The following is a 21,179-nucleotide window of genomic DNA, read 5'->3' as shown; positions in this document are numbered from 1 at the left end:
AAAACATCGGTGGGGAGGGGCCCTCCAAGGCTGGCTGACACAGGCCTTGTGCCCTCCTCTGCCTCGTCATACCTCTCTGGCTGCCTTTCCCGGATGCACCCAGGTGTGGTAGGAAATACATGTCTCACCACACAGGCCCCCGCAGGCCCCCAGGCGGGGCCAGCCCTGAATGTCTCCCTCCCAGCCCTGCTCTTGCACAGGATCCAGCAGAGACGTGGCTCACAGCGTCCCTAACCTTACCCGTCCTCATCAGGCATCCCAATCGCCCACCTGCCAGGGGCTGCCCCCAGAGCCACTGACCAGGGTCCCTTCTGATCAAGGGGCCCTGGCTGTTCTCCTGACAAACTCTCATGCAGTCGTGCACCTGTTACCAACCCACCGCCTCTCTTGACTTCCCGGCCTGTGCTGTGGGGAACGGGCAGGCAAGTGAGATGCTCCGAGCCCTGGCCGCTCCTGTGGCTCTGAACGTCCTCCAGGGTGGTCCTCAGTGTCAGAGACGAAGCATAAACATAGGAGCGGTTTGAGCATCGCAGTGGGTAAGATCATGAGCTTGGGCGTCAAGTTCCTGCAGTCAGAGCGCCTTAGCCATTTCTACCTGCAGGGATGGGGGCAATTCCCTCACCCTTCTGGGACCCGCTCCAGACTTGCCTTGGAGACCGGGTGAAGTGTTAACACCCATGAGGTGCTTAGGAAATGGCCATATTTCAAAACAATAGAAATTCAAGAATCGAGAAGCGGAGAGGGCCAGCCCCCATTACTGGATACTATCACGTGTGAAGCGCTTTATAGGCACCCCTTTATTTAACTTCACCGACAGGGCGGGTACAGCTAGCTGTCATTTCCAAGCGAGGAAGGTAAGGGCCGGGCGAGCTGGGGCAGGCAAGGGTCGGTGTGGGCCGGGATCGGGTAGAAGTGCTTCTTGGTCCCCCAGGACTGGAGTAGGTGGCGAGAACCGCCTTTTAAGGCCTGGATCTGGCATAACCAGACCTTGCGGGCCTCAGGGGTACTGTCACAGCCCTGGGAGCCCCAAGACGGCCCGCCCGCAGCCCGCACCTGGCGGCGTTAGGACCAAGCGGAGGCGAAGAGCACCGCCCACAGAGCCCGGCCTGCCGGCCCCGTCCATTGGCTGCAGGTGACGGTGACGCGGAGCGGTGACGTCACGGGCGCGCAGCACGTGGCTGCTCGTGGCTGCTCCGCAGCGCGGGAGCCCCTCGGGGTTCTCGGGCGCGGGAGACGGTGCCCAGGCCGGCGAACCACCCACGACGTACCAGGGGCGCGGCCCGGCGTGTGCGAAGTCCCGGGGGCAGAAGGGAGCGGTGAGTGAGGCGGCCAGGCACGTGGGCCACCTGCAGGCCTCGCGAGGCCTTGTGGGCAGGGGGCGTCCTCCTGAGCACAGCGGGAGTATGGGAGGACTGCGGCTTGGCGGGGCGACCCCACACGGGGCCTGTGAGTGTGCGTGCCGGGGGTGGGTGGGTGGGGGGGGGGGTAGTTGGTACTGTGGGGAAGCGCTCAGGGTAGAGCCGGAATCCGAATTGCCCGTGAGGTCGTCTGCCAGCCGGGTCTCAGGGCCAAGACCATGGTTGGGAGGGGCGGTTTGAGCGCCCGCCTCGGCCACCGCTGCCCCTGTGTGAATTTGCTTGGTTGAAAACTGCACTCTCTGCGGGACCTTGAGCCCCGCCCCCTCCGCCCAGAATCGGGCCAAGTCCATGTTGAGCCCTGGGGAGTCTCTGGATGATGGTGGCGGAGGCCAGGTGAGGGCTGCCCAGGTGACGGGGCTCCAAAGCCTGCCTGCAGGGAACACGGGCCGCGTCGGCCGCGTCAGGCGCCTCACCACCTCCTCTGGGTGCTCTGCACCCCTTCCCCAGCATTGAGGCCGGCTCTGCCCCTGCCCTGTACCTGTCGTGCTCCGGGAAGCCCCTCACTGGAGCCTGGGGGGCCAGACCCAGGCTTGGGGTTTCTGACTGAGGCCTGTCCGGGGCTTGTCACTCCAGGCCTGGGCCACACTCAGCATTCAGCCAGGCCGGTCCTGCGGCTGTCCCTGCCTTGCCTGGCTGCCCAGAGCTGAGGGCTCTGGTTAAAAAACAAGCCACTCCTGGGGTGCCTGGATGGCTCAGTCGGTTAAGTGTCCCACTTCGGCTCAGGTCATGACCTCAAGGTTCGTGGGTTCGAGCCCCGTGTCGGGCTCTGTGCCGACAGCTCGGAGCCTAGAGCCTGCTTCGGATTCTGTGTCTCCCTCTCTCTCTCTGCCCCTCCCCCGCTCATGCTCCGTCTCTCTCATTCTCAAAAATAAATAAAACATTAACAAGGAAAAAAAGAATAAGCTGCTCCCCCATGCCACCCCCTCCTGAATACACACATCATAAGGCAAGAAGCCTGAAGTGATCTCCCCAGGCCTCCGTCCCTGCCTTAGTCTGTCGCTACCTGGCAGTCAGAGTCTGGTCACAACACAGACTCCATCAGGTCACCCGGGCTCCTCGTCACATGTCAGACCCCCCGTCCTCGCCATGGCCTGTAGGGCCCCTGCCCACCTGTTCCATCTCATCTCCTGCACGTGACCCCATCCCGTCCCCTCCAGCTTGGCCAGCCCTTGCTCTCTGACGGGCTGAACTGGTTTCCTGAGATGGCCCCGCGGTTCCCTCTGCCTGCACTGTGGCCTCTGGGCTATCTCCTCCTGTCATTCCAGGCAGGATTTGTGTCCCCTCATAGGAGCCTTCCTGAGCTCGCTTTCTAGCATAGTCCCACTCACTGGCCAACCACCTTGTTGACCTCTAATCCGAGTACTGTCACTGCTTGGAATGTTCTTGTTCCTTTAGTTTCTTGTGTTGCTATTTACCACCTGAGGCTCTGGACGCCTGGATGTGAACGCTAGGGGAGCAGGAACCGTTCATTCCCGTATCCTTTGGGCTCACAGTAACGCCTGGAACATAGTAGGGGCTTCGGGAACGTGCGCTGTGCGGAGCTCAGCGATCACGTAGTGAGCACTGCTACATTCGGAGACATTGCCAGCTTCTGTGCAGTCTTGACCCCAGCGAGAGGCTCAGCCCTCCTGTCTGTGGGGCAGTAACCCGTCTGCTCATGAGGGTGGGAGGACCAAGCAGGTGGCAGTGAGGCCCATGAATATTCCCTCCTCCCCTCTGTAAGAACCCGACTGCCTTTAGAGTGGGACGGACCTGGTGCCAGTCTTGGCTATCACTTTCGAGCTGTGTGACCCTGAGTGAGTGACTGTACTTCTCTGAGCCTCCATTTCCTCATCTCGAAAACGGGGACCAGAGTCCCCGGCCCAGGGGTGGCTTTGCCGCAGGTCCAAGGCCCGTGCCCTGCCACTCTCCGGAGCTGCTGCTTGCCTGTGTTCCGTGTGCGCCACGGTGCCCAGCTCACCCCCTCCCGGCCGCACCTGGGCCCCCCACCCGGCCCCCGCCCCCCGCCCCACACAGTCCCTCCTATCACTTTTCATTCTTGTAAATTGACGTCAGTGCTGCTGAATCATGAAGCTGAGGTTTGAGAGAGACACAGAATCTGCACCGCCAGGGAAGCCACATGGCACACACATTGCTTCTCTATTGCCACCTCCCCCACCCCACCCCCACCCCCAGCCCTTTTCCTCTGCAGCCGTGCTGTGTGCACAAGATCGCAGCCACAAGGGGCGGAGTGCAGCTCCCGGGGGCTTTGGGGTCACTTCAGGTCACTGTACATATGTTAGCGTAGCTTCTTTAAAAAATGACTCACAAAGAGAAGGGGCCCCCTCTGGGGAATGTGATCAGAGGGGCCTTTATTCTTAGCCGTTCTGTTCCAGGTTTTATAAGGGGAATGGGTTTGTGTTGGGAGGATGCAATTTAAAAAAAAAAAAAAAATTTTTTTTCTAGGAAGCTGAAAAAGCCCTGAAACTATTGTGAACTCGTTTCTCTTTAGATGAGGACCTGTTTCCCCGTCTGTCACATGGGGATGTTAACAGGACCTAAGTCACAAGGCCAAATCACAAGGCTGGGGGTCGTGTTTGCTCGTAGATGCGAGGGGCCTCGAATGGCACCATAGATAAATATTAGGCCCTCGCGGGCAGGCTGTGTTGCCTGCTGATATCCAGCCTCCCGGCCGGTACCCGGTCTGAAGCGCTGGCCTCGCCACCAATCGTGTGCCCTGCTTTGCCTCTCTTGAGCCTCAGTTTTCCTCTCTGTAAAATGGGAGAGAGGTGTCTAACTCACAGACCAGCGGTGAGGATTCAACAAGGTAGCACAGGACCCTGCCTACAGCAAGTGCTCCCTGAGCGTCTGTGGTATACCCCAGCATCGCCTTCTTGGATTTCTCCGGGAACTGCCTGAGCTGGGTGGGCGACCGGGAAAGTCAGAAGGGGATCCACGCAGCCGTGAAGGAAGGGCAGGGAGGTGGTGAAGAGAAAAGCAGTCTCTCCTTGGAGGCACAGAGCCGAGACCCCTCCCTCCCGCACCACCTTGTGTAAGGAGGCAATTGCCAAGGCTCTCTCAGATCCTAAATCTCTCCAGGCCATCCTTAACCTTGAGGGCTGGAACCGGTTTCATCCCCAAGACAGGCCTGGGCTGTTCCAGTTCTCCAGCAAGTTAGTTTTATGTTGCACTTTCAAGTCTGAAAGGTATTATTAAATATTAGGACACTCCATCCTAAGCTGCAGAGGGCCGGTCTAACTTCTAAAAACGAAGCGCGACACGTCCGTGAGGTTGCTGAACCCTAAACCCAAAAGTGACTCGGTTCACCAGGTGGGGCCGCCCAGTTGCCGGCACGGCTTATCCGTCAGGCCACCCACCAACCCACCAACACAGGAGTAGCCGTAAAGCCCGTGTCACGGGCACTTCCTGGCCGGGTGGGCCAGCCCCGCAGCGTCCTGGAGCGCCCATTCCCTCCCCCAGCTCCTGAACGCCTCACCTGTGTCCGCGATGCACCTAGGCACCTGCTGCTGAGGGCTACCTCCTCCAGCAAACCCATTTTAGAGGTAAGACACTGAGGCCCTGAGAGGCCAAGGGAATTGCCCAAAGCCGCGAGCAGGGCCCTCCTGCCACCACAGACCACAAAGCAGTTTTCTGGCTCCAGGTTGGGTGTTCACCGAAAAAGTACACGAGACAGAACGGGATGGGAAGAAGGAAGTCAGGCCCAGTCCTGTATCCCCCACCCCACCTAAAATGCCCCCCCCCCCCGCCGCCGCCGCCGAGGCTGAGTCTCAGAATGTGCCCCTCCTCTTCCAAAAACTCATCAAGCCCCCCCCCCCCCCGCCACCTTCCTGGAAGTCTTTGTGGTCACAGAATGAAAGAAGTTTCCTCTCTGTCATCCATTTCAGACAGATTCTGGGTGGACAGCCACAAGACGCCCAGGTGTCTTCTCTGACACGGGAATGGCCACAGGCACATTCACCCCCTGCCTTGCTTTTCTCCTCTGGAAAAATGAGAAGCGTCTTGCTTCATAGGCTCGTCTGATTGAGGCATGGAAAACCCAGAACAGGGCAAGGCACACGTTAAGGGCTCAAACACGGAGCTGCCATTTTACCCCACACGAAACACCAACGCTGGACCCGCTACTCCTCTCCCCCTGAGGGCTGGAACCATGCAGGTCCCCCGGCCACAGAGCACAGGTCACACTCCACCTCCAGCCAAACCCATCAGTCTTAGGACCGCTCTGCCGTGGACCCGGTCAGAACCCCGGAGAAATCCTGGGAGCAAAGCACACGCTCTAGAAACCTTTTTTCTTTAAAAAAAAAAACTTTCATAATAAAGTTTATTAACTAAACTGGCTGTAAAAAATATAAAATAGGATTCTGCACAGCAGAAAAATAAAGCCAGAGACCCTCCCCCAACCCCTGGTTTGTGCAAAGATACTAGGTATATGTAAACATGAAGAGGTAGGAGGTAAATTCAGGTCCTGGCCCCACATACAGTTAAGGTGCTGCAACAACCAGGGAGATCCAGAGGGAGCACCGGGGGGTGGGGGGTGCGCCCCCGCCCCAAGACATGGGGAGGGGTCTGCGGCCTCGTCTCCAGCCGAGAAGGGGAGGCGCCTCGCCCCCACACCCGCTCCCTCCAACCCAGGTGGGGAGGGCACCCACGTGGTTCCAGGGAAATAATAATTAATAATAACAAGGCCCTCGAGTTAATGCTGCGTGCGAGGCCGGTCAGATCTGAAAGGGGAAGGAGCTCAAGTAGTCGCGGAGGACGGGGTTGAGGGGGATGCGCGCCAGGTTCTCGCGGCCCACGGTGGCCACGATGCGCTGGCGACACAGCTCCTGCAGCGGCCGCACGCGGCGCTGGCGCAGCGGGGCCCCGAGCATGCGGCGCGGCGCCGCCACGTAGTGCTCCAGCAGCTCGAAGAGGCAGTCGAAGCTCTCGCGGCTGCCGTCCAGGTGGAAGCGGCCGGCCTGGAAGTGCACGCGGATGCTCGTGGGGCCCGAGGCCATCTTCACGCTGAGGGCGAAGAAGCAGTTCCGCTGGCGGCTGTCGCGCACCAGGAAGGTGCCCACGGGCTCGGCGCGCAGCCGCTCGTGCGCCCCGTGCACGCTCAGGGGCCCCCAGTAGAAGCCGCAGGCGTCGAGCAGCGCGCTGGCTCGGGTGATGCGCCGGTACTCGGCGTGAGAGCGGAACGTGCGGAAGTGCGTGTCGCCGGGGGCCGGGGCCGGGGCCGCCGGGCAGGGCCGCGGGCGCGCGGGGACCGCGGGCGCCGCCGAGGGCGAGGGCGGGGACGAGGACGAGGAAGGCTCTGGCCGCCGTCGGGACTCTGCTGCCGTGGAGATTGCATTGTCGGCTGCCACCTGGTTGTGTGCTACCATCCTACACGCGGGGCCGGCCGGAGGGGTGGGCCATAGCGTCCGGGGGTGCGCTGGGGGAGACACGGGCGGTGAGCCGAGAGTCGGGGCGGGCCCGTCCGAAAGGGCCGAGGGGCGCAGGAGCGAGTCGGCGCGGCCCCCGGGAGCCTCCGGGGGCTCAGCTAGCAAACGGGCCTCCCCGTCCGCGGAGCTCCTCCAGGCGGTTGGGGGCCCGGCAGAGGCGGAGTCCGGCCGCCAGGTCGCTCAGAGTTTGGGTGAGAGAGGGGGGCGTGGAGAGAGGTGCGGAGAGCAACCTGCCCCGACTGCGGCCACCGGGCCCTCGGCTCGCCGCCTCGCGGCCGCCGCCTGCTGGCCAGGCCGGGGACTGGCGCCTCGTCCGGGCGGTTTGGACCAAGGCAGAGAAGCTGCGCTGCAGGAACCCCGCGCGCGGGGGGCTGCTAGGGTGGGGCCGGCGGGGGCCAGGGGCGTGGCGGCCGCGACCCCATCCTGCGGCCCCCGAGGCCGGCCTGACACCCGGCCGTCCTTTCCTGTCCTGTCTTCCCCTCTCCCTCCCGCTTCCTTGCCCAGTGCCCGGCTCACCTGGCGGCGGGGCGCGGGGCGCCGCGGGCGGGGCGGCGGGGGGCTCCGGGGCGGCTCTCGCGCATGCTCCGGGGCCGGGAGCCGTGCAGCTGCCACGGCCGCAGCTCGCTCTGCTCCGCGCCCGCCCCTGCACCAGTCTTTTATTTTAAACTGGGTAGGAGGTGGGGCCCGCTGGCGGCGGCCCCGCCCCCTAAGGCTCCACCCCCCCCGCAGGCCCCGCCCTTCCGCGCCACTTTCGGTTTCTTTTTCGGCGGTGGAGCGAGGCGCGGGCTACACGAGCTCGACCTTTCGCACGCCATCAGGGACCCTCCGCGGGGAGGCACCCCCCTCCCCTGACCCAGCCTCACACCCATCCTAGGACCCCTCCATCAAGGGCTCTGGACCCCCTGCCATTCCGATGCCCCCTTTGCACCTGGAGCCCCTACTTTTGCCCCCACTACTGCCCTAGGGCGCAGATTTCTGCAGCCAAGCCCTTTTAGTATACACTGGACTGGCTCCGACACACCCCTCTCCCCTCCCCCCACCAGGTATCTCGGCACCCGTCTCCGGTAGATCTCTGTTCTCCACTCCCCTGTAGCCAGGCCGCACCTCCCGATTCTGGGGTCCCACCTGCAGATCCGGCCCCGGACCCCTTGGGGCTGCTCCCGCCGTCCCCCTGCCGCCCGCAGCCCCAAACCCTCGGGCGACTGTCCCCCCGCACCCCTCCCAGCCCGTCACTGGCCCTGGTCTTGGCTTGGGCTTCCCAGGAAGCGGCGGCCTGACCACAGGCTTCAGAGGAACCCTTCGGAAGCGCGAGAAAGGCGCCTCGACTGCGGATCCGAGTTCCTCGGAAACCGGGCGGGGCCGTTAAGGGCAGCTTTGGCTCCGCTTCCCCGCCAGGGGACAGCTGGAGAAACTGAGGCCCCGCGGAGGGGTTGTGATCTGCAGCGACTGGCAGATGAGGGGTGGGGTTCTGGATGAGCATGCCCTCCTCTCTTATTTTGGGGAGAGAAACAGCTGGGCCCCTCCAGACGCACTTTGGAGCCGGATGAAAAGATGTTTCATTGATGTGATGATTCCAAAAACCTACCTTGAGTTTTCCTGGCCTGCTCTCCTCTCCCCCAACTACTACTTTACAGAGTCCTTTCCCGCTACTCGGTCAAGCATCTGCCGCCACTGCCGCCACCCCGCACTCATACCTCTGGTTGGGGATCATGGGGGCTTGATGGTGCCAGCTATACTTTGTACATCCGTGTGCGTGATCCGGTGACTTTGTCTGTCGTGGAGAAGCACGGAGTACGTGCCTGGTTGGTACGTGTATTTTTGAAGGCAAGAAAGAACTAATGAGGGTCGGGGCTAGTGCGTGGTTAGTCCCAGACTCTTCAGGGGTTACGCAGAAGACTGACCTGGCTGGGGGCTTGGCGAGTGGCTTCCCGCTGGCACATACTGCCCTCTACAGGCCGTTCTCAGACTGCAGCCCAGCCCTCCCGTCTCCTTGAAGCCCTAATGGGTTCTAGGTCCTCCCGCCCATCCCCTTGGTGCTCTCCTTCCCTGGCCCCAGGCTGCCCACGTTTCCTCTTAAACACAAGGGGATGGCCCAGAACCAGCCTTGCTTAGGACCCCATCAGCTCCCGGAATTCATGTTGGCAGGAGCTGGTATTGGTCACTAACGTAGTTGTCCCGTGTTGTGTGTATATGTGTGTGTGTGTGTGTGTGTGTGCGCGCGCACGTTAGTGTGCAAGGAGGTGGGAGACAAGGTGTGGAGACGTGCATGTGCCAGTGGTCAGGTGCTGTGGTCATTCCAGAGGACCTACCTGCTGGTGCTGTGCCCTGTGGTGGGGGTGGAAAAACAAAAAGGTAGTGGCTAAAAGTCTGACTTTGGACCCAGACTACATGGATTCCAGTTCACCTGTACCACTTTCCAGCCTTGTGATTCTGAGTGTGTAATTAACCCCTCGGCTTCGGTTTCTCCATGCGTGAAACAGAAACAAAAATAGTACCTCCTTCCTAGCAGCAGGGATTGTAGGGATTATGGGTCAAACACTCAGAGCCATCCCTCATTATAATAAGCATTCAGCAGGCGTTCGGTCTTGCTCTGTTCCTCTGAGGGTGCCTGCGGGCAGCGTGTTAGGTCCTGTAGCCACATGGCTTCATGCCATGTCCGTTTCAATTTGTTTTTAATGTTTATTTAATATTGAGAGTGAGAGACTGAGCGCAGGTGGCTGAGGAGCAGAGGGAGAGGGAGGAGACACAGAATCGGAAGCAGGCTCCAGGCTCCGAGCTGTCAGCACAGAGCTCGACGCGGGGCTCAAACTCACGGACTGCGAGATCATGACCTGAGCCAAAGTTGGACGCTTAACCGACTGAGCCACCCAGGCGCCCCTTTTTAATATTTATTTTTGAAAGAGAGAGCGTGCGCATGTGCACATGCATGAGTGGGGGAGGGGCAGAGAGGGAGACACACAACCCGAAGCAGGCTCCAGGCTCCCAGCTGTCAGCACAGAGCCCCACACGGGGCCTGAACTCACGAACCATGAGATTATGACCTGAGCTGAAGTCACTTAACCGACTGAGCCACCCAAGCGCCCCATCCCTGTGTCCACTTTAGAAGCAGGAGGAAGAGAGTTTTGTGGGGATAAACCAGGGCTCTGGGTGCTGGCAGTGGGAAAGGGTAGCGCTTCTCTCTCACCTGAACAGGGGGCCGTGGTCTGGGCCCAGAGAAGGCCAGGCTGGGCTGGCTCCTGTATGATCTGTCTTCCTGCCACCAGCCTCCTCAGCAGGCCTCTGGGCAGAGGGAAATCTATAAATAGCTGATGGTCCGTATGCCCCCTTAACCCCCACTGGCAGCTTCGATGGCTCTATGGGAGAGCCACCCCTTTCCTTGGGGTCTGGAGCCCCCTTCTCACAGCCCCGTCTTGTGGCCACACTCCCACCCATGCCTGTGAAGGAAGCCCCCCTCCTCCATCCCATTGACTCATACCTGTGACGTGTTGGCCTGAGGTGACTGTGCGCCACATGCTTTGCAGTCCTTAGATCATTGGATTGGCGTAACAATCTAATCTGCCCAGTTTGCAGACAGAGAAACTGAGGCTCAGAAGGGGAATCGCTTGCCTTGGGGCACACAGCTCAGAAGGGGCGGAGCTGCAGGATATATCAGACCCCCCAAAGCTTTCACCCGTGTCCACCGTGCTGTCAGCTCCCTCCCCCAGTTCCTGGTGATCTCAAATCCTGGTCTGCCTGCTAGAAAAACAGTAGATGCGAGAGAAATCAGAGATTCATCTGTATCCTGAGCCTGCCTGGGGAGGAGTGGGGACGGTTCTGCCAGCTTCCCTCTCACTTCGGAGCTTGAGGAGGCCCCAGGTGTCAGCGTCTAGGCCTCCACCTCGCCCTCTGTGGCTCTGAATTCATCCTTGAGCGCCAATTTCTTGCCCATACAGTGGGCTCGGCCCCATCCTCCACCCTGACCAGATCCTGTTTGTGAAAGCCGTGGTGACTCAGGCTCAAATCACTGAGCACACGGCCAGGACACTTACCGCCAACAGGACAGCCACTCTAGCTTTGGTTTCATTTTCTGAAGCCCTGACTTCAAAACGAAACCAAATCCAGATACCAAAAGGGAAAAAGAAATCGGTTGATTGACAGGCATCTGCCTTCCTGGCATTTCTCCCCGGAGGACTGGCCCCAGGCTCGCAGGAAGCTGGGCAGCGCGGGAGCCCCGAGGAGCTCAGGCTCCACATCAAGACAGGGCTGCGTTCGGATCCCACGCCTGCTGCTTCCCAGCTGTGTGACCTCAGGCAAGCAGCTTGCCTTCTCTGGGCCTTGTCTGCCCCGTCTGCAAACAGTCCCTGAAAGTCCTGGCCCTCGCAGAGCAGCGGTGCACACCGAGCCCAAAGCAGAGCGCCCGGCAGAGAAGGTGCTTGGCACAAGCGACTTCTTGTCACAGGGCAGTTGAGACAGCCCTCTGTCCACAGCTTGCTGGGCGGCAGCCTGACATGTGGGGCCCCAGCCAGCAGCAGTGGGGAATCAAAGTCCTGGCCCACAGGGCTCAGGTTTTCAGCTTCTCTTTCCAGCTTTGGCCGAGTTCTGCCGGGAAAAGCTGTCCCTGGCTAGGGCCTGCGATCCTGAAGTTGTCCCCTGCCCCGGTGTTCCTCCATCCCGCCTGCCTCCAGCCTGTGGTGGCAGCCCGGGTTCCCATGGGAGGCGGTGCCTCTGGGGAGCCCCGAGCAGTGTGGCTTGTATCGTGGAGACGGCTAACCATCAGCCTGGGTTTAAACCTGTCACTTAATGAGCACGGGGCCTGGGGCAAGCTTCTTGGTTTCTCTGTGCCTCCGTTTCCCTATCTGCAGGATGGGGGTAAGAGCGCATCTATTTCCCTCCTTCGGTATTCATTCAGCAGGTTAGTTGTCGAGTGCCCGCTGTCTGCCAGGCGCTGGGAACTCAGGGGTCTTCAGGCAGACAGACGGGAGGCAGGGAATTCACATAAGCATTTCACGCTGTGCTAAGTGCCACGGGGGAAATAAACGTGGGGACAGGGAGCGGCGAGAGGTATGCGGGTTTGGGGCAAGAGTGAGATCAGGCAGAGAAAGCCTTTTAGATGGTGACGGAGTTGAGATCTTTCTAAAAGTGGGCTGAAGGTGACTCCGGGCACAGAGATCAAGCAGTTCATGCAAAGGCCCTGCGGTGGGAACGATAGGCGTGTGTGAGGACCCGAGAGAGGGCGTGGTGTTGGTGTAGACAGCAAGGGGGGTGAGTGCAGGGGTTCACCTGTGCTTCAGCACAGGGGTTGGCAGGGGTCCAGTCCGTCCGGCGGGTCCCGGCTAGGAGGTGGGAAGGGCTTGGATTTCACCCTGACGGCTGGAGCCAGTCCTTGAGGCCCAGGAAATACTGTAGGATTGGACATGGAAAGAACCCTCTGGCTTCTGACCTTCCAGACAGCTGGGTCTTTAGCCACAGTGACCTGCACTAGAGGCCTTGGGACATACCTCACAACTGTCCCTGACCCGCCAGGGTGTCACCACCCTATTCCCCCAAGTGGGTGCAAAACCAGTACCAAAGGACAGCCGGGGGACATTGTAAGAGAGAACGCTGCTTGGGGAGTCCAAGGCCTGAGTCCTGGGGGTCAACCCTCACTTCCTGGGAGACCTTGGGAGAGGAATCACAGTTTACCGGGCCCCCAGCTCTGGGCCGGGTGACAACTTTTTGGCATATTGTCTTACTTGCTCTTTCCCATGGTCTTATGAGGTGGCAGTAATTAGGTGCCCTCATTTACCAGAGGAGAAAAGCGCTACTCAGCGAGCTGGTGGAACGCGAACAGGAGTTTCGGAGAGGCTGAGCCCCACCTGAGGCCTCTGTCTGGAGAGGCCCCTGCTTCGCTGTGGGGCGTGGAACTGGTCCCAGCCGGTCCCGACAGCGGGAAAGATCGCGGCTTCCAGGGAACGCGTGCGCCCCTCGGGACCCTCGAGTCCAAGGAGAAGGTTCTCCTCTACAGCAGAGGAGGCCGAAAGGCCAGGAGGGGTAGCATGAGCTGGTGACTGGACTCCAAAGTGACAACAGGAGGGCTCCTCCCTGGTCCTGGGGAGACTTGATGAGAACCTTCCAGCGGTCTCTTTATCCCCCTGCGACAGGTGGGGAAAGAGGTAGGTCAGAGATGAAGTGTAGGCAGAAAGTAGGGGCTATTGTATCAATAACTCCGAAATAGGAGGGGCAGGAAAGAGGGTATCTGAGGGCGTTGGTCACGGAGCCCAGACATAACTGGTTCCAGGCCCAGCTCCCCCAGCCCCCCCCCCCCCCCCGCCAGTAAGTGTGATGGCTTCAGGCAAATGGACTTAATCCAGAGGCCCCAAGAACCCTCACGAACTCCAAGCATGGTGGGCCTGGCAGTTCCGTTTGGCAGTGGACAGAGGGCAAAAGAGAATGTGTAAAAGCTATGAAACCAGACACGGAAACACACACAGCCGGCCGGGACATCGGGAGTCGGGGCCAAGGATGACTCCTCACCTCACCCCGCTGCTCACTGTGAGAAAGCTACTGCCAACGGCAGGTACCGCGGCTTGAATTGGTCCCCGTTCTCAGGTTCGGGAGGCATCTCGTCTCCGGAGGCTCGACAGCGGCCCGCGACCTGGGAGGCCCGGTGCCCGCTGGCACAGAAGAGGCACCCGGCCAGCCCGGCAGGGCCCCGAGCGGGCTCTGGGACGAGGTGATCCTGGACCCGAGTTTGAAAGACCAGGGAGGACGTGGCCAAGGGACAAGAAGGGAGTGTGCTTCTGGAGGCGCACGGCACGGGCAGAGGCCTGGAGACAAAACTCTGAGGACCCGAGTGGCAGGTGGCAGGAGATGAGGCTAAGCAGGAAGGGTTTATAGGCAGAGGCCTGGCTGGGAGAAGGCCGTGTGCTGTCCTTGGCCTTTCCCTGCCCTGCGGTGATGAGTGCCTCTGGGGAGAGCCTTCTGGGCCACCTTGGCTGGACCACCAAGCCCAGAAACGTGGGCCGCAGAGCAGTCAGTTTATAATCATGGGTTCTCTGCGCTCGGTTTATAATCGCTGCACCTGTACCCTCTCCCTTCAAGGTCAGCAAAGCTTTGCCGAGCACCTGCTGGATGCTTCGCCGATGCTCATTTCGTTTTTCTCCTCGACTTACTCTTCCGTTTCCTGGGATAGAATAATTAAAGCACTTTCCCTCCCCGGACGTAACCCCAGGCCCCGGCTTGGTCTCTGCACTTTCAGATCTTTTTGTGGGCACTTATGTCGTGCTTCCCCTCCGCCCCCTGCCCCGTAAAAACAAAGTGTTGTTTTGTGTAGGCTGCTTTGTTCTGTAAATGATAGATCTCTCCCCATCTTGTTCTTTTCACCCAACGACATCTGCCGGCCATCCGAATAGAGAGATCAACCCCCATTCTTTTTTTTTTTAACATTAAAAAAATTAAGTTTATTTACTTTGAGAGAGAGGGAGAGAGAGGGCACGCACAAGCTGGGGAGGGGCAGAGAGAAGGAGACACAATCCCGACGCGGGGCTCGAACTCACAAACTATGAGATCATGACGTGAGCCAGAGCCGGATGCTCGACCGACCGAGCCACCCAGGCGCCCCGTGAGTTATTGCCAGGTTTTGGCTCTTACAAACCAACGTGACCCTGGACCTCCCTGGGCCTCCTCTCGGCACACGTGTGAGAAACACCTTGCGCGCTTCAAATGCCTGATTTGTCTGCCGGCGTGCGTGACCACCATCACGCCCTCAGCAGCCACAGCCAACCGTCTCTGCTTCCCTTACCCTCACCAGAACTTGTTATTACCCATCCTTTGCCATTTTTGCCCGTGCAGTGGGCACACAGGTGGCGTCTCACTGTTGCCTTAATGCCTGCTCCTTTTCTTAACCGAGTCAACGAATGTGCACTGAGCTCCTGATAGGCCCCCGGGCTAGGTGCTGGGGATACAGCAGTCAAGAGCAAGGGGCCCCTGGGACCTCTTCACAAAGCACGAGAGGCAAATAAGGCTCAGAGAGGTAAAGAGCCAGGCCCAGGGTCGTCCAGCGAGGGAGTGAGGGAGCTGGGAAGTGAATCTGGGTCTGTACGGCTACAGAGTTTCAGTATTTTTCCTCCTGAATTGTACTCAGACGGGGCGTCTCAACCCAGGATGTGCCCCAGGACTGCTGGGTCCCCCGAGCGACCCCCGGGGCCCGTAGGAATGGCAGCCCCACCACAGGTGAGGCTGTGTCCCAGCATTTCTGAGGCTACCCCGCACCCCCAATATCCCACCCAAATGAAATCTCTCAACCGGAAAGGCAAGATATGTTGCCTTCAGAATCTGCATGACCTTCCCAGTGGCTGAACAAAGTGGCTGTTTCTGTTTCCTGAATTTGGGTTTCCAGCGGACCTGCCCCCGAACTGTTGCCTCTCCACCCGAAACCAAGCAAGTAAAAGAATGAGCCTGTGGTTTGCTGTTTTTCCTCTTGTCATCGGTGTCTGCGCGAGAGGGGGGCTGTGTGCCTGTGAGTGCCTGCCGGCATGTGAAGAGGTGTGTGTGTGTGTGTGTGTGTGTGTGTGTGTGTGTGTGTGTGCGTGCGCGTGCTGAGGAGTTCACATGTAAACCTAACTCTCTCCGTGTCTGAATGGGCTCCAAGGGCGAGTCCTTTGTCTATGTGACTGGTCATCTGTATGTGTGTGTGTGTGTGTGTGTGTGTGTGTGTGTGTGTGTGTGGTTGTGAAACTTTTTTCTGAGTGTTGGAAACATGGGAACATGTGACCCAGTCTGTCTGCTTCCCAGTTCACTTTCTCTTATTACAGAGGTTGTGTCTCCACAATAGATCTCCTGCCTTCAGTGATCATGTCATAAAAGGACACTGCCCAGGGAATAGGGAGGTCCTTTGGTGAGTGGGACTTAAAGTCCCTGACCTCATCTTCTGACCCTCTGTCTCCACCTGCTCCCTTAAAATGTGCTCCCCAGAAGGGCTCCCCAAACTCTTTTGCCCTGAGTTGTCCGTGACTATCATGGCATCATCTGGCCTTACATTTTTAATAGGAAACCGGGTGGTTTGGGGCAAAACATAAACGTCTGATCTCACACCTGCCTTCCTGCAGACCTTATCAAACCATTTTACCTCTGAGTCTCAGCTTCATCTGTAACATGGGAGCGGTAATGTCTCCTGCCTTAGGTGTGTGGATTCAGTGGAAACATTTATGTCAAAGCATCTGGCACCTCATAGGTGCTCAGTAAATGGTAATTTCCCCAGCCCGCCTGAGCCCTCCCCACATCCTCTCATAGGTACGTGGTGCCAACCTGGAACATCTCCCTGCTGTGGGGAGGACAGGGGCCCAGGAAGTACACACTGTGTACCTGACCCTGTACCGGATGCTTGTATTGCATTATCTCAGGGAACATCCCCACCCCCTTCAGGTAACTCCTCGGGAGATGAGACCAGGGCACAGAGAGGGAAAATGACTCTCTAAAGCCACACAGCAGAGATCTGAGGGGGGACCTTCGGGGTCCTGCCACTGTCCCGCAAAAGTCAGCCTTGCTGTAATTGACATACAGTGTGATGGCACTTTCATGAAGTCGCCACTGCTGTAAGACCCCCTCCTGGTTCCTTTCCGTCTACTGCAGACCCCCCGAGCACTTCCACGCCTGACCCGTCTCCACATGTTCCCCTCGGTTCCGTTAGCCCAGATGCCAAGTGAAACACAAAAGGGAATCCCAAGCATCCATGGGCCCAGCACTGTGCTGGGTACTTTGCCAGGCAGTGACTGGGCTGCTGGACTGTGAGGGGAGAAATGATTACCCGGTTAGACGTGGAGCAGGGTGGTCTCGGAGGAACTTGGGTCTGACCCTAAGCCACTTGTGGTCATTTACATGGGGCCCTAACCATTCCCACCATCTGGTACTTCGTCTGCCTTATTACTTTTGCAGAGGCTCCTTCAGTGCAAACTATGTGCAAAGCGTGAGGCCTGCGTGCCCCTTCACACCCTCGACACCTCCAGAGGAGGAGACTGATTCCAGATGGCTGTCCCCTCTGTGCCGGCTCTTCTGTTCCCTGTAGCTCCGTCTCCACACGGCAGCGAGCACGGGACCCTGTTAAGACCCTCCTGTGACTTGAACGGCCAGGCTCCCGGTGCAAACCCCCGCAGGACCTGGCCCCCACCTGGCACTGCCCCGCCACCTGCACACACTCTTCCTTTGGCCCAGAATGTTCTGGACGGGGCCCTGTGTGTCCTCTGTGTTCCCAGAGCCCAGCACAGCCCCAGAACGTACCTGGGCCCTTAGCTAAGTTGTGGAGCGTCACCAGCAGGGAAACGGGAGCCAGGGTTCAAACTCGGGGTGCTCTGGACTTCGAAATGCACATTCCCGACCCCTCCCCTCGCCTGTCTCCTGCCACTCTTGTGTGCTGGCTACGGCATGTGGGTCACATGAACGTGTGGGCCCGTGGGCATCTCGGGTGTGTGTGCACCGAGGTGGGAGGTACAGGGCCGAGGAGGGCTCCGCCCGTCTGCTTCCCAGCTTCCTGGCGTGTCCAGCCCGCCTTAGTTTCTGCTCCTGTGCTCGCGTTGGTTCGCACACTTCCGCGAGGTCCCGGCGCGAGCCACGCCCCTGCTCCTTACACGGCCTCTTCCTTCTTTGAGCTTCCAAGCCAGGCCCCCCAACCACGTGCCCCCTCTCGTGAAACCAAGACGCCAACTCCAGGAATGGTCATCCAGTGTACAAGCTTTAATCAACGTTGCATAGAAATCACCGTAATAATGCATTCCTGCAAAAAGTTTGACTTCCTTCTAGCGCGCGATGGCATTTCTCATTTGGGTGCAGCCGATGCAGGAACAAGCCATGGGGTGCTGTCTCAGTTGTATTTCCGCCCTGAGGGATGGGAAGGGGAGAGGACCTTTAACTGGGAGTGCGTCGCTGCCTCCCTTGGATTTTGGACTGCTCCTCGGCAACTAAATACGGGGGGTGTGGGTGGAGCTTATTAGACTGTCAACACCCTTTTGCCTTCTGTGAATCCGCCCATTTGTCCCACTTATCACCCAACCATCCATGAATTCACCCAGACCCTCTATTACCCAACGCCCTTTCACTAAACTGGATCCAGGCTACCCATTCAGTCTGTCCGTCCAAACGTCTTCCTCCCACGGTGCAGTCAGGCTTCCAGTTGACCAGCCAGTTCATCTACCCTTTTATCCATCCACTCATCTGCTCATCTACCCACCTAGCCCATCGTCAACCATTTCACCTTTCTTTCCGCAGCTGTCGAACTATGCCCAACCCATTCACCATCCATTCACCAGTCATGGGACGGGGGAGGACGGGGGTGCAGTCTATCCCTCGCTCCCTCTGTCCACTCAGCCGCCTAACCTTGGTCACCCAACCCTCTATGGACCAACCTTCTAATGAGTGGTTTACCCAGCCAGCCTCACATCCACCCATCTAGCTAACCCACAATCCGGCCACCCTGCCCATCATCCCACTCTGTTTGAAGAGCTAGTCCATCAGTGCGTCACCTGTACGACCGCCCTAGTCTCCTCGCCTTGGCCACCCTTGCCTGTGGTTCCTCTGTGCTCTGGCTTAAAGGCTGCAGCCTTTACCTCACTCCCCCTAAGGTCCAGCTGGGCTGCTCTCCCTCGTCTGGGGTCGGGGAGGGGGGAGGGGAGGGGCCTGTGGCCCTTCGCCACCTGCTTGAAAGGTACCTGAGTTCCGCCTCTTTGTTTTATACACCTGCGGGCTCCTCTTGGCCGCCTTCCTCTTTTTCACCTTTCCTCCCGAATTCCTTCTGTTCTTGGGGTAGCTGCAGGAACGAGTGGTGGGTCGCGGGGGGCAGTGGTGGGAGCGCATGCTGTGTTTCTGGTGCCTCGGCGGTGGGCTGGGGTCTGGACTCTGGTTCTGGTGGTCGGTTGGGCTGTGGCCGGAGCTCCGGCTCCGGCTCCGGCTCTGGCTCTGGCTCCGGCTCCGGCCGCAGCACTGGCTGCAGGTGTGGCTTTGGGGCCGAGAGTTGCTGTGGGGCTGGGTGTGGGTGACGGGAAGGCTCTGCGTCTTGGTGTCCATGGGAGGCCACGCTTGGAGGGGCAGAGGCCTCCTCCTTCTCCTCTCGCAGCACGCCCGGCTTTACAGAGGCCTCGGCAGCCCCTGCTTATATAATCGGGGCTGATTGTGATGGCACAGGCCACCAGGGTGTGACAGATGTGGCCAGGCTGGGACAAAGCCCCTGCCCCTTGCCTTCACCCCAGGGTGGGGCCGCTTTCAGGGGCGCTCTGGGAGAGTCCCGTCTGTTGGCTAAAAGTAGGGACCCTTGGGGCGCCTAGGTGGCTCGGTCGGTTAAGCGTCCGACTCTTGGTTGCGGCTCAGGTCATGATTTCACAGTCCGTGGGGTCAAGCCCCACATCGGGCTCTGCGCTGACAGCACGGAGCCTGCTTGGGATTCTCTCCCTCCCTCTCTCTCTGCCCCTCCCCCACTCACGCTGTCTCTGTCTCTCTCAAAAATAAACAAAACTTCAAAAAAAAGCGGTAGGGACCCTGGGTTCAGATGGAGCTGGGTCCATATCCCTGATCTGCTGCTTGCTTTCCTCTGGTTTTTGTAGAACGGGGGCAATAAGAATACCGATCTCCCGGGACGTCAGATGAATTAGAGAATCTACGTCCAGTGGTTGGCTCCGGGCCAGCCCCCAGAAGGACCTCCATACCCGCTGTCTAAGCATCCCCAGTGCGCTTCCGTATTCCCCCCACGCAGCGTGGAAGTCAGGAGCACCTCTCTGACCCTGGTGCAGTTGGCTGGCCTTGTGGGCGGCCCATCGGGTGGATGACTAGTGCGCAGCCAGACGGGCGGGTGGGCAGACGTCGAGTCGACTGGATGGCTTACCGCACGGCGGGTAAGAGTCACCGGACGGACTGATGGGTGGTCTGCCTGGTGAGCTCACCTTCCCAGGCATGTTTCAAGCTGGGGGATTTAGAACCTGGTTCAAACGCCGGTTTGGGCTTATGTCCGATCTTGGGTAGCGTGTTTTGGTTTTCAAGGCTCGGTTTCCTTATCTAACAAAGGGATGTCTCTCCTTCCTTCGCCGCGTTCTTGTGAGCCTGACTGCGTGGTCGCCTTGAGAGCCTGCCTCTCCTGACTCCCTGCTCCTCACCCTGCTCCCCTCCTTGATGGTGGAGCCCCGCCATCCAGTTGGAATCACCACCCTGGCCCGGCTCAGACCTCCCAGCTCCTAGAGCGGAAAGCCGGTCCCTGCGTTTGCACACAGCCCCGTCGGAGCTCGCTTGTCCGTTCGGTGCTCCGTCCGCAGCCGCCTGCCTCTCCCCACACCTTGGCCAATGCCCGTGGGCTTTGCTCTTGGCCGCTCAGCCTGTAGCTCCCATTTCCTGCTGCCACGCCACACCCTCTGTCCTCCCCGCCCCCAGCAGCCCCCCCAGCCAACCCCCGCTTCTCTCTGTTGGTCATGCACAGCTTTGCCTCTTGTTGTGAGGCTTTGCTACCACCTGCTTTTGTCGCAGGTTATTACTAAGCATGTCCCGTCAGTCGTGGCGAAAGCCGCTCTCGTCTACTGAGCGCTTCCTGTGTGGCTGGCCTCCGGGCCCCACGTTTTCTGTAGGCAGCCCTGCCCTCCAGCCTCCCAGGGATGCTGTGCAGTAGACTGAATGGTGGCCCCCCCCGCAAAGATATGTCTATGTCCTAACCCCTGGAACCTGTCGTGGATCTTTGCAGATGTAAGTAAATGAAGGATCTTGAGGGCATCCTGGATTATCCAGGTGGGCCCCAAATCCAGTGACAAGTGTCGTTATGAGAGAGACGAGACACAGGGAGAAAAACCAGGTGGGGGCAGAGCCCATGAGGGTACTTGACCACAAGCCAAGGAAGTCCTGGGGCCCCTGTGCGCCGGACGAGGCAGGAAGGATTCTCCCGTAGGACCTCCGGAGGGGGTGTGACCTTGTTGACACCTTAATTTCATGCCTCTGGCCTCCAGACTATGAGAGAATAAATCTCCATTGTCTGAAGCCACCAAATCCGTAATAATTTATTATAGCAGCCCTAAGAAACTAATGCACCCTGGAAGGTGGGTGTCTCATTATTATATTTAACAAAGGGGAAACGGGCTCAGAGAGGTTGAGAGACCAGCCCGGAGTCCCACAGCTCGTCAGTGGCCGAGCCAGGATTCCAGTCCAGGTCTGGCCCCTTCTAGTCCTGCCTTTCAGTCACGGAGGGCCCACGTGGCCCTCTCTGTCCTGAGGGCTCTGCTTGTGTGAGCTCAGTGGGGCTGGTTGGGTTCTCAGTGCTGGGCCACTCTGTCAAGACTGGCTGTGGGTCTCTGGACTGTCTCCCCCATCCTCCCCTCTCCCCACTCTCCTCCCCCCTTCCCTCCCCCCTCCTGCCTCCCCT

General features: G+C 59.3%; 2 protein-coding genes and 1 long non-coding RNA gene across 4 annotated transcripts in view; 1 reads left to right on the top strand and 2 right to left on the bottom strand.

Annotated features, from left to right (window-relative positions):
- The first annotated feature begins 1,148 nt into the window (after positions 1 to 1,148).
- Positions 1,149 to 21,179, top strand: part of LOC123382523 — a 58,585-nt gene continuing 38,554 nt past the window's right edge. The window contains exon 1 of the long non-coding RNA XR_006591001.1: positions 1,149 to 1,316. This is a non-coding gene — a long non-coding RNA (uncharacterized LOC123382523). The remainder of the gene's footprint in view (positions 1,317 to 21,179) is intronic.
- On the bottom strand, positions 5,243 to 8,926 carry SOCS1 (suppressor of cytokine signaling 1). Of its 2 annotated transcripts, none has more exons than XM_045047615.1 (2): positions 8,536 to 8,926; positions 5,243 to 6,831 (listed from the first exon to the last, which is right to left on the bottom strand). In XM_045047615.1, the coding sequence occupies exon 2, from the start codon at positions 6,779 to 6,781 to the stop codon at positions 6,131 to 6,133; it is 651 nt and encodes a 216-aa protein (XP_044903550.1). In that variant the 5' UTR covers positions 6,782 to 6,831; positions 8,536 to 8,926; the 3' UTR covers positions 5,243 to 6,130. The 2 variants fall into 2 exon arrangements, with proteins under 2 accessions (XP_044903550.1, XP_044903549.1); XM_045047614.1 differs by lacking the exon at positions 8,536 to 8,926 and adding an exon at positions 7,358 to 7,482.
- TNP2 (transition protein 2) lies at positions 17,507 to 18,933 on the bottom strand. The gene is made up of 2 exons (XM_003998865.6): positions 18,499 to 18,933; positions 17,507 to 17,671 (listed from the first exon to the last, which is right to left on the bottom strand). Exons 1-2 carry the CDS (start codon positions 18,851 to 18,853, stop codon positions 17,655 to 17,657), a joined length of 372 nt encoding a protein of 123 aa, XP_003998914.2. The 5' UTR covers positions 18,854 to 18,933; the 3' UTR covers positions 17,507 to 17,654.

The sequence above is a fragment of the Felis catus genome, chromosome E3 (assembly GCF_018350175.1).
Source record: "Felis catus isolate Fca126 chromosome E3, F.catus_Fca126_mat1.0, whole genome shotgun sequence".
Taxonomy (NCBI): domain Eukaryota; kingdom Metazoa; phylum Chordata; class Mammalia; order Carnivora; family Felidae; genus Felis; species Felis catus.
The sequence above is the reverse complement of the archived record's forward strand: the minus strand, read 5'-3'. Positions and strand labels throughout refer to the sequence as shown.

Excerpts from the sequence above, each read along its gene's own strand:
- SOCS1 (XM_045047615.1), bottom strand. The coding sequence starts at position 6,781 with ATGGTAGCACACAACCAGGTGGCAGCCGACAATGCAATCTCCACGGCA.
- TNP2 (XM_003998865.6), bottom strand. The coding sequence starts at position 18,853 with ATGGACACCAAGACGCAGAGCCTTCCCGTCACCCACACCCAGCCCCAC.